Consider the following 12,752-nt stretch of genomic DNA (forward strand, 5'->3'; position numbering starts at 1 on the left):
TGTGATTAGGAATGTGGCCAAGGTAAGTCTTCAGATGCCTGAGGCAGAGTTTGGGCCAGAAACTGAGTTCAGCCCATCAATGGGGCTGGGGGAGTAATAGTGGTAGTGATTTTGGATGCCATTTGGAGGCATGGGACACAGTAAAGGGAAGATCAGAGCAATGTATTATACCCTAGGCGTCAGGACATGAAATGGGCAGCCTACCACATTTTTACATCCAGTTTTAATCTATCACAGCCTGGTGGGTGAATTAGGGCAGACTGCCCTAGACACGTAGGTGGGCCAGTACTATGACTGGCCCCAGGATGGCACCCTGTCACACCTGGATATATACAGAGGTTACTTTAGATTTTATCCATTCTCTTAAATATCAGAGAAATAGCTGATTATTTTAAATACTTTTGAACTTAGTAAGAAAAAGGTAATATTAAAAATATTCAAAAGAATTAGGGCTAGCTTCCTAGATTAAGAACAATAAGAAGTCCTTTTTTAAATACATAGGGGGTAAAAAGAAGGTTCCGGGTAATGTGGGGCCCCTGCAGGACACGGTAGGAAATTTGGTCGTAACACGTTTAACGATTTTTTTGTCTCCGTCTTCCTAAGTAAGGACCAGAACAGCCACCTCCCTGCTGGGCCTCCCTCGGGACCTGGGAGAGGCACACCTGGGCCACGGGTTAGCGAGCATTTAGATAGGGAGCTTCTGGAGGGGTTGGACGTATTCAAGTCAGCCAGCCCGGATGATCTCCACCCTAGAGTTCTAAAGGAACTGGCCGAGGTCATTGCAAGTCCCCTGGCACAACTTTACAAGCACTCGTGGTGCTCTGGTGAGGTACCTGAGGAAGAGGACCAACGTGGTCCCCATCTTCAAAAAGGGGAAGAAGGAGGACCCGGGAAATTATAGGCCAGTTAGTCTTACCTCAATCCTAGACAAGCTGTTTGAGAAAATTATTCTGGCACACATCCAGGAGGGGCCAGCAGGGGACTGCATGCTTAGGGGCAACCAACATGGGTTCATCAGTGGGAGGTCCTGTCAGACCAACCTGGTGGCCTTTTACGATCAGATCACCAGATCATTAGATGCAGGGGTAGCACTGGACATAGTCTTCCTGGACTTCCAGAAGGCCTTCGACACTGTCTCTCACCCCGTTCTCATTAAGAAACTGGGGGACTGCGGTGTCCACACCCACACAGTCAAATGGGTCTGGTGGGCCGCACCCATAGGGTGGTAGTGGATGGGTCCTTCTCAACCTGGAAGGACGTGGGCAGTGGGGTTCCACAGGGCTCGGTCCTCGGGCCCGCACTGTTCAACGTCTTCATCAGTGACTTGGACAAGGGGGTAAAAAGCACCCTGTTCAAATTTGCTGATGACACTAAGATGTGGGGGGACGTGGGCACACTGGAAGGAAGCAACAGACTACAATCAGACCTAGACAGGCTACAAGGGTGGGCGGATGAAAATAGGATGGGATTCAACACAGACAAGTGCAAAGTGATGCACCTTGGGAAGAACAACCAGCACCATACCTACAGGTTGGGGAACTACCCTCTTGTCAGCACAGAGGTGGAAAAGGATCTTGGAGTCATTGAATCCAAGATGAACATGGGCCAGCAGTGTGGGGAGGCAGTCAGGAAGGCCAACTGTACCTTGTCATGCATCCACAGATGCATCTTGAGCAGGTCCAAGGAGGTGATTCTCCCCTTCTATGCGGCACTGGTCAGGCCGCAGTTGGAGTACTGCATCCAGTTCTGGGCGTCGCACTTCAAGAGGGATGTCGACAGCATGGAGAGGGTCCAGAGGAGGGCCACTCGCATGATCAGGGGACAGCAGGGCAAGCCCTATGAGAAGAGGCTATGGGACCTGAACCTGTTCAGCCTCCACAAGAGAAGGCTGAGGGGGGATCTAGTGGCCTCTTATCAGAGGGGACCAGCAGGCATTGGGGGAGTCCCTGTTCCCCCGAGCACTACCAGGAGTGACCAAGAATAACGGTCACAAGCTGGCGGAGGGTAGATTTAGGCTGGAATCAGGAGGCGCTATTTCACGGTCAGGGCAGCTAGGATCTGGAACCAACTTCCAAGAGAAGTGGTGCAGGCTCTTACTCTGGGGGTTTTTAACAGGAGGCTAGATGAACACCTTGCTAGGGTCGTTTGACCCCAGTACTCTTTCCTGCCATGGCAGGGGGTCGGAATAGGTGATCTACTCGGGTTCCTTCTGACCCTAGAAACTATGAAACTATGAATCCATGAGGTCTGAGTGCTTTTTGGTCATGTTCAGTCAAACCTGTAGTTCTTACAGTGACTGTCTTTTATGTATTTATGCATTTCATGGCTTGGTGTGCATTAACTCCATGCACTTAAGATCAACATATTTCAACTAGCCTTATCCTTTAGGCTACACCTGTACCCTCACCTTTCCTCTTCTTGCCTTCTTCCTTGCAGTAGATATAGGATGGAACAGATAAAATCATCTCGTATTTCATTTTGTGTGCTGTAAGGTAGAATTGTAAGCAGTATCTTTCCACATTGTACCTATTTCTTATCTGAAACAAAAGGCAAACACTTCTAAAAACAGCTGGTTTGACAAATCAGTTGAGACCTGTTCAGAATCACTTTTCCCTCAGTTTATTTGAGTATTATTTGCTATTTGCAAACAGGAACAAGATCACCCCAGACCAGGGGCAGGAAATTATTTCGGGTGGAGGGCTGATTACTGAGTTTTGGCAAGCCATTAAGGGCCATATGACAAGTGGCCTGGGGCAGATAAGTATTACTTTTCTAAATTTTTGGGAACCCCGCAGACTGGATAGAATGGCCTGGCAGGCTGCGTCCGGCCCACATTTTGCCCACCCCTGCCCTAGACTTTTAGATCCTGGAAATCACTGAGCCATTCTATGCCATTCCAAAGCCTCCCTTCCACACATCTTCCCTTTCCTGTTCCTTTTCAGGAACATCTTTCACAAAAGTTTGTTGCAAAGTGAGTTGCTTCTATCCTTTGGCAAAAAAAGAATATTCCTCTTCAGTCAAGTGAAGAGCTTTTTTAATACCTATTACTTCTTAATTCCCAAGGAAGTAGTTGACTGGCAACTGAATATACACTTGAGAAAACCCAGTCCATTTATTCAGTGATTGAAGTTTAGAATGTTACCATGACCTCAGTAATCCCATTCCAAGGTTTGACTTTAATGGAGTCATATTCTATATATTAATTAATCCACCAGACAAGAAATGTTCAAGATGGGAGGAGAGGGGGCAAAATTTTCCATTCAAAACTTTTTTGGGGATTAGTAACAAAACAAATAGTCAAAATAGTATGTTTGGCAGTTGTAGAATTAGATTTAAGGAGACAAGTAAATAGGTTTCGTCTTATCCCAACAACTGGTTCATTATTGCTAGACACAGGTCATGGGTTGCATTCATATTATCTTACAGCTCTTGACTACCATGGTGCTCAAGGTCAACATAAAAAAGCTGTCCTTTTGTATTTAGCTGGAGTTTACTCACCGTAGACCAGGTTAAAGGTCATGGTAGATCTCATAAATTGGTTATAGAACACTTATAGAGCAGTATTGAAATAATAATCCAGATGTGTCTAAGATAACCAAGTCATCACTTAATCTCAAGCATTCTCATAATTCAGCCTGCAAGCATCGTTTTGTTCCATACAAGAGTGATTGGAGCCCATGTAGCCCCCAAACAAACATTGCATACGTCAATGCATGACAGATATACTTCATACCTGTTGTTCTTAATAAAGGAATATTTACCAGTAGTTATGTTTTGAAGTATATATATCATTCAGTTGATTGCCAGGACAATTTTGACTTCATCAAAGTATTTCATAGACATTAGGGCTGGAAGGGACCTCAGAAAATTGTCGAGTCCAGCCCCCTGCCAAAATGGTATTACAATCATTATAAATTAATAATATTATAAATAAAATATATTGTCTTTAATGTGACACTAACAATCAGCATTATTAGAATTCTACTTTTGGGCAGAAATTATTCCTTTGTTCAGTTAAAATTAAACAAAGTTTCCATGTTTGTGTCTAACTAGCATTATATCAAGATGAGTTTAACAAATCAGAGAAAAAATGAAGCACATAATAAGTGTGTGAAATCTGTTTTCTGCTAATTGAAACTCTATTACTCTTAAAACAAATTCCTCATTCTTGATTACAATTCAGTCAAATATGTCATTTTTGGCAGCTTTCCAGCTTGCTTTTTACCCAGACGCTGCCAGGCAAAGAGTCTGAATTTAGTAAGCTTCTAGAGGCAAAGTTGAAGTAGCTTTCTTGCCAGGTTCTGAATCTCTAGCGAGTAGCCTGACATGACTCTGTTTCATATCCAAAGATAGTGTAAGCACCTGTAAACTGTGCAGCAAGGAAAATAAAGACATTAAACTAGCTGGCACTGAATTTGTATTTCCTAATCTCAGACAAATCCTCCTACTTTTATATCCAGTGTGTTGACAGAAAGTAAATATTTTGATAGGTTGGATTATTTTTAATTAGGTTGTAAATTCTATTTCCTATTTTATCCTAAGAAAACATTCCATTTTACAGTTTATTAATTTAATTGATATGCTGTGACCACCATCATGTCTTGAGTAGCCATAATTGGAGATGCTTGAATTATAACAGACCCCAAGTTGCTTTTCTTCCTGCGAATTCTAAGGACAGGCAGACAGAGAGATATTTCTTTTTACTTTTTAAAATTTTATTATACAAATAGTAAAAACAAGCGGTGAAAGTACAAAGGTATACAGTCCTCCCAGGGGGCTGGAATGAAAATACTTGTTAGCAACAAAAAACACTGTGTTACCAGAGATCGATACCCCTTCCCCCATGCCTCTCATGGGGTTGCACATGTAGGACCAGCTGTCTGTCTTCCACCTTGTAAAGGGCCCCTTTGATGTCCCAGTGTGACACAAACTGGTCCACATTTTGTTGCAAGGTAAAGAGTCCAAATTCAAATGAGTCACATACCTCAGCCAGGAAGTGAAGGGGTTGGAGGGCATCACTGGAGCCAGCCTGTGAGACCGAGTTTTGCAGCTTTTCAGAATGCCATCCTGGCCTGGCCAAGCAAGGAATTGGCTAGGTAGATCTCACTCCCCTAGGCCAGTCAGTACAGGATAGAAAAGATGTATACAGTCTCAGAAAAGTTCACACCCACGGTGCCAAAGAGGTGTTGACTGTAGCAAAGAGCAGCTGCAGCCGAGGAAAGGCCAGGAAGGTGTGGGAAAGAGTTTTCTTTGCCTTTTCTTTGCCAGGGCCCCATCCAGTAGTCACTGCTGGAGGTCACCAGTTCTCCCTGCGTGGGTACCTTGTCCTGGGTGTGCCGCATTGGGTGGAATTACTGCCACAGGGTACCGTCTCCAAATTATGTCAGGAAGGATGGACAGATGGAGGGACAAAAGGACTTTTGTTGGATCAAGTATGGTCTTCAGTGGCACAGAAATAGAAATCCATGTTTTCAGTAACGTACCATATGTATTTAAAGAGTGTGAGAAAAGGCTTCTTTATGCTCTTTTCTCCTTTTAACAGAATCTGAGGTGTTTTAGGGTGTTGGCAATGGGATATAGAGATTTTCACTGCTTAGCTCCTTATCCAGTAAATTCTTAACTTGTCAAGCAATTGTACTCTGTCACATTGTGAGACTACATAGAGGGCACGTCTACTTGTGATGCTACGTCACTGTAGCAACGTGCTACAGCAACCTAGTATCCATAGGCAAAAGTCATGACACTGCAGCTACATCACCATAGTGCTGCATCACTGTTACAGTGCATCCCTCTGACATTATAGTCCCTAAAAATAACCATGTGTGATGTGCACGGCACAGTACGGATTGTTACTGGTATTTCCAAAAGGAAGTACTAAAAGATGCAGCAGTAACAACGGTGCCATAGCAGCACATGTAGACATACCCATGGTGTATAATATGAAGTATATGTGTAATTTGCTACAGATCATAATGGTAATAATAATAATTAGAATAATTTTGTTATTAAATAACTATTATTAAGTAATAACTATTCTTATTAAAACATCACAAGATCTTTATGTCTGTCTCTAAGTAGTTTAGTTAAAGTTGCTTTGCTTTTCTTATCATTAGATTAAAAGTATCTGAGAAAATGCTATAGATGATGGAACTTCTAGAGGGAAAAATGTATTATCAGTTTAAATTTATTTTCTGCTTTTCACAACTTAGTCATTTCTAGGCTCATACTCATTTATGCATTCTTGAATCTGATTAACATTGCCAGCGACTCAACAATTTAAAAACCTTGGTTATTTCTTTGCTGTACTTTTGCAAAATGAAGAATGTAAAACATTATATTGTTATTCATACCATAACTTTCTTCCATAAGTTTTAATATTTCACTTGTGCATTCCTTCTAGACGTATGCCACCATTATTGTGTGAATTCTGAGTCATGTACTATCGCAGATGATGGAAGCGTAGAATGTGTCTGCCCGATACGATTTGAAGGTCCAAAATGTGAAGTAGACAAGTGTATAAGGTGTCATGGTGGGCACTGCATAATAAACAAGGAAAGTGATGACATAATATGCAAGTAAGTGTGTTTGTTAGATTAAAAGCATAAATATATTGATTATTAAAAACAAGGTTTTAGTAATTTTTTTTAAAGACTGTATAGAGAAATTAGAGCTCTGGATTATACAATGATATAAATGCATTGTCATTAGCTCACGGTTTAAAAAGCAAATAGGTTTTTTTTTGGTGGAGCTTGAGAATCTATGAGAATCTAAACTTCAGGTTCTGAATGATAAAATTCACAACTTCAAGGCAAATATAATCTCAGGCAAACTAAGAACAGCATTTTACCTCCACATTCTCAGCAGTTATAAAACTTGACTGGGGGGGATCTATATGTGAAATTAGCATGTAGCAATAAACTCTGGCACAGTTCATGCTAGAGTTGGTTGCACCTGGGGCAGAGTTTACATCTGTACCTGGGACTGCAGCACGTTGAGCAGTTTTTTATCATAACAGGTCCAGACCCCTATCTTACTTACAAATGAAAATAATTGGAGATAGTATATGTTATGTAATTGAGGAGCAAACCTTTTGTAGTGCATTGAATATTTTGGGCCATATTTAAGCTATGAGACCAAAACCCAGTGAACTGTATCCCCCTCCCCCCACCCCCCAACCATGGGCATGGAGTCATTTGGCCCAGAAACTTTTGCTACTTGGATACTGATTTTTCTTTGTTTCTTTCTCAGATTCTATCTGTTTTAATGACATTGCTGTACTAAAGCAAAGTCTCCATTGCCTCCACACTAAGAATTTCAAGCTTTGCTACATGGATGTAGAGCTAGCATTAATCAGAAGTAAGGTAGTTAGGAAAAGTTCAATCCCCTCAAGCTTAACTTTCCTTAGACAGGGGCTGTTATTACAGCCTTCTTGTTCTGGCCCCTCAGTTTCTCTCTAGTGGCATGCTAAAGCAGTTACAGAACTAAACACAGCCCTTCTCCATTTCAGTAGTTGCATACAAATGCTTGTACTTTTATAATACTTGTATCTATCGTATAGAAAGCTATAGCAAATCTCAGAAGTGTTGGAAATTATTTTGTAGATTTTACTGACTTTGAATATTCTTATAGGTTTTGGCTTACCATTCGTCTTGCCCCAAATGATAGATCCATGTAAGGTAAAGGAGTTTAAGACACGATCCTTGAGAGTAGCATTCAACCAAAGGCTTTGACACCTGCAAAGCATCCAATCAAAAGCACTCAAAACAACTGAAGAGCCATTCTTTAGCCTGTTTCTGGAAGAGGCTCTGAGAGAATATTAGAATTGCAATCAGAATTGAAGGTGTGATAAATGTGAGAATATACAGGTTCCAACAGGTGCCCCTCATTTGACGTTACAAAACCTGGCACAAATAAGTTATATGTACTAGATCTTTGGTTCTAATGCAGCCATTTTAAGCAGCATTACTTCACATTTAAAGAACCACAAACTCCTTTTTTTTACCTTGGGGAATCCTTGGGTACTACAGAGCCAACACATCCACTCCTATGTCACTCTCCCAACACCAGTAATGTCACAAAGAAAAGGTGCTCTGGCAATACACATCCTGTGATACCCAAATGCTGTAACAGCCTTTTGTGGCCACAGGAACCCATTGTGATGCTGGAGAACCAAGCCGAGGGCTATCTGCATTCGTATTTCTCCTGAGCTGCTCAAATAATTATATAAAGCATAAATTTTCTAATGTGCAGTGCTTCTTTACAGATGAGCATATTTATAAATTCATGCTTGTTTCCATCTTATACAACATCCACTTTTGCAACAGTGTCAAATTGGTAAAATATGCAGAATTGTACAATTGGCATTATAAACTACTATAGACTATGCTACAACAAAGAGCAGGAGTGAGGATTTCCATAAATATGAATGCATAAGAAGTTAACCTCTAGCCAGTTCCCCAACAACTTGAGGGTTGAAGAAAGAAAGCGAAGAAATGATTTTTTACATTCATAAGCAAATCGGTATGGAAATCATCAGCACGAGAGAACCTTTTTTGCGATCTGAAGGTTGATATGCATTTAGCCTTTTGCTGAAAAAAACAAACCCTGTTGTTACTACATCTTGCCACTGGAACCAAGTTGCCACCTACACAGTGCTAAACTGGCATTGCTAATAGACCTGCTTCCTATCAGTTCCTCACTGTTACAGTGACTTCAGACAGGAATGGTAATGTGCTATGGGAGACAGCTTTAGTATTAACATTAAAATAAAGGGGATGGGGAGGGTGATGCAAAAAGAGGGGAAAGGAAACAAATAAAGAGCAGAACAGCCAAAGTAAAAATGATAAAATATTATTTAAAGACTAAAAGGAGCAAACATAATAGTAAAATGAACATAAGCCAGAAGAAAAGAAAGCATATTTGAGAAATAAAGTAAGAGGCAAATAGGAAATGGTATATGTTATATGTGTTTGTGTTAATTCAGATAATAGGCCTTTGGATTCAGATTTGGGCGATTCAGGGGACAGTGATTCGATTTGGTGATTTGAATCATTGTCTCGAATTGATTTGGAGATTCAGCTGCTGCCAAATCTCCAAATCACACAGACCCATCCCCCGCTTGTTCTCCCAGCCCTGGCAGTGGCTGCCCCACCTGCTCCAGCTCCCAGCACTTTGAAAAAAAAATCCTGACTCACTGGGTGCTGCTGGGCAGGGGGATGATCCCTGCTGCCTCCCACTGCCCCACACTGCGTGGGGGGCTCTGCCCCTCCGACCCCCACTCACTCCCTCTGCCCCACCATGGCTGCCCCACCTGACCCAGCTCTGTCTCTTTAAGAAAATGGGAGGGAGTGGGTGGAGAGGGCCAGAGGGTGCTGGGGGGTGGGGCTGGGGGACCAGGCAGGGGATGGGGCCTAGTGGGGTACCCCCGTGGTCCCACCCCCCTCCTCTAACCCCCCACTCTCCTGCCCCCTACTTACCAGCTCTGAGTTCAGCTCCAGCTCCCTGCTGCAGTGGGTGGAGACTGCCCAAATCATCAAAGCTCTCCAGATCTTTTCTGAATCAATTTGGAGAGCTTTGAATTCATTCAGTCCTTTTAATTGGTCCCCTGATTTGATTCAGATTTGGAGATTCAGCCACTGAATCAGGCCAAATCTCCTCCATATTAAATCAGCACCGGAAGCTTCATATAGCCCTATGGCATAGGATTTTCCTTTGGGGAGAAACTATCTACCCACTTGAGGACCCTGCTTTTAGTGTGCAGATATATAGACATTCATATTCAACAGCTACACAATGTGGTATGCAGAAAAGTATATATTCTCCACTTCATAGCCCATTTTGTATTTCATAAGAGTAACATAGGAGGACTAACAAGGAATCAAATTTCTTGCATTTGAACAAAAAAAAGAAATACATATCTCGATAGCTATGCATATGTGTTGCTAATGACTTCTGCGCTTGTGTGACTCAAAAGGTAGTAAATGTGGTGGAAAAATAATTTTATAGTCAGCAATTAGTACAGGAATGAGAAATTGTAGAATTTACACTGGCTGCAAAAGGAAATTAAACAAAAGAAAAAGGGGAGGAATCTAGGAGACAGGTCTTTGATTATGTAGGTTCCAGATCTGATCTTAGAAATGGTATTTCTGTTTTTTTTTGGTTTTGTAACTAGTAACAATTGTTTTCATAGGGTATACATGATATACAATAGAAGTAATTAAAACATTTTGTCAACTATCACCATAGATTGCCTTTATTTTAATTTTGGGAGAGACCTATAGGATGACTTTGCTGTTTAAGGTTTTATGTAGGACATGGGACATTTGAGTGTGTATGGATGCATCCAGATGAGCAAGGGGCATGTGTTTGCAGCAGCACAACTAGTAGCAGTGCAAATCTGTGCCACTGCTTTGTGCTCCAGTGCATGCCCCTGCTCATGCGGTTGTCAGTGGGATACATTGTCACACTGCTCTGCAGGGAGACTCTGGCTGGGGCCTAAGGTGCCTCAGTGTGAGGCTAGCCAGCAGGCAGTGCTATAGAAAGGTTGGGGGGGGGGGCAGCAGGGCAACCACACTGCGTTCCAAAGCAAAGGAGTGCCAAAAGAAGCTGCCCAGCCAGACCCAGGCATGGGATGCAGCTGTAAGCAGTTCATTTGGGGGGGTGCAGGGAAGGGGAAGGGAGACTCCCACCACTGTGTGCACTCCTGGGCAAGCACTGGGGGACTTGTGCCCCCCAGATCTTTGTGCAGGGTGAAGGCAGGCTGCCACTGCAGGCTTTGCCCCAAGCACCAAACTTCCTTGCCATGGCACTGCTGGCAGACAGCCGCCATGCTGAGGCACCCCGTGCCCCAGCCAGCTAGGAAGTGGCACGTGAAGATGGGAGGGGGGCATCTCTGGGCTGCCTGCTTCCCTGTCTCCTCTGTCCTGATGCACCCTGCTGGCTGCTACCCTGCCTCCATGTGCCTGGGGCTTCACTTCAGAGCCCCCACGCTGAGGCACATGAAGACCCCATCTCAAGACTACAGAGCAGCTGGCTGGGGCACAGCGTGCCTTGAGATGTGGGCTCCACATGCCTGATATCACTCTAGAATATCACTCCACAATGCCTGATATCACTCTAGAACGCTCTGGTGAAAATAGAGCTAGATCTCTTGTAGTCTGTTATAGCAGCTTTTTCCTACCTCTGTAATGTTTAAATGATGCTTATTTAATGCTCAGCTGGACTGATTGTACCAGCTCAGCAATGGATGGAAGGGAGACTGTTTTGACAATACCTTACAGTAGAGAAGACCTGTAGTGAATGGTTTATCGCCAGTTAGTTTCTCTATATATTATTTAAGAATTTGTGAATCAGCTGTAATGCTTTTCTGGAGCTCTGTCCTTCTTTCCATGGTGTCCAGGAGAATAAGTTAAGGAGGGAGATAGAGCAGAAGTGAAAACTTATTTGATAAAATCTGCTACAGAGTTGGTGGGGGATAATACTAATTATGGTAATAGTATAATTACATTCACTTATCAGCAGGGAAAGTTTCAAATTTAGTAGACAAAAAGGTGATCTGCTCTAAAATGTATGTTTGAAAGCTCAGTGTCTCAATCTAGGCTGCCGTAATGCAATCTTAAATACTTAAAGTCAGCAACTCAATTAGTTGTATAAGAAACCATAGTTTCATACATCAGCTTTCAGAAATAATAATTATTTTTTTTATCCCATCATTACAGCTGCACTAATGGAAAGATTGCCTCTAGCTGTCAGTTATGTGATGGCTACTGTTACAATGGTGGGACTTGTCAGTTGGACCCAGAGACAAATATACCTGTCTGTCTGTGAGTATTTTTATAATGTGCATATTAATTAATTGAAACATTGATGTACCAACCAACACAAAAGTTTCTATCTTCATTTCTGATCTAGGAAATTTTTGAGTTCTCATTCACAGTAGTATCTTCTTGGACTTCTCCAGGTGTTATTTGTATTGTCTGTTATTCTGTTCTGATACACATTGTAAGGGGAAGGGGATTGTTGTTCTTGTTCAACATCTGGCATTGCTAGTGATTCCATTAGCGCAGCTGTAAGTCCAAATCCAAAAAAAGGACTTATACTCTTAAGGTGGGCACTGCTGGGGCTATCTTTTAGGCCCCTGGCTCATGGAATGGAATCTAGAACCCAGGGTAAGACACGTAAGTTCTTCGTAGAGGGCGTGGGCAGAATTAGATGCCTCAGTCTGAGATCCCAAATAGCTAGCACTCTGGACAAGGAGCCACCTCAAGCCAGCATACTCAGTGTGCAGATACCTAGAGCTAATCACCGGGAAATATTGAGTAATGGAGTATGTCTCAGTTGTGGTCCATCACTTGGAGCTACAAGGAGGTGCCCTATCCATCAGGTGTCAATGCTCCAGTAACTTTCCCTAAAAGACTGAGCATGGGTCATTATAGTCTTTTAAATGATGGTAGCAGGGTCATCCTTCCCATGCTTTGTCCCTCTTTCTCTCTCTTTTCTGTGCAAAAGCCTAGGGTTTAAAGCACTCACTTATGATGTGGGAGTCCCACACTAGTCAAGTCCCTTCTGCCAGAGGGAATGCAAGTCCACATCTCCCAACTCTCCTCAGAGTGCATTAATACCTAGGCTATAGGCTGGTTTTGAGTAAAACATACTCTGTGCCAGTGAACAGAAAATAATTCTGGATTCATTGGTCTGGAAGGAGAGTGCAAAGCAGAGTTTGATTTTAGTTGCTAGTGGGTGTAGCACTAAGC

General features: G+C 42.6%; 1 protein-coding gene across 1 annotated transcript in view; it reads left to right on the forward strand.

The window, feature by feature from the left end:
• LRP1B (LDL receptor related protein 1B) overlaps positions 1-12,752 on the forward strand; it is a 1,602,836-nt gene that overhangs the window by 1,555,562 nt on the left and 34,522 nt on the right. The window contains exons 85-86 of the mRNA XM_090045827.1: positions 6,401-6,575; positions 11,718-11,822. Of these exons, the coding sequence (XP_089901953.1) occupies positions 6,401-6,575; positions 11,718-11,822 (280 nt within the window). The remainder of the gene's footprint in view (positions 1-6,400; positions 6,576-11,717; positions 11,823-12,752) is intronic.

The sequence above is a fragment of the Crocodylus siamensis genome, chromosome 4, assembly GCF_052110815.1.
Source record: "Crocodylus siamensis isolate JL-2025a chromosome 4, ASM5211081v1, whole genome shotgun sequence".
Classification (NCBI taxonomy): Eukaryota; Metazoa; Chordata; order Crocodylia; family Crocodylidae; genus Crocodylus; species Crocodylus siamensis.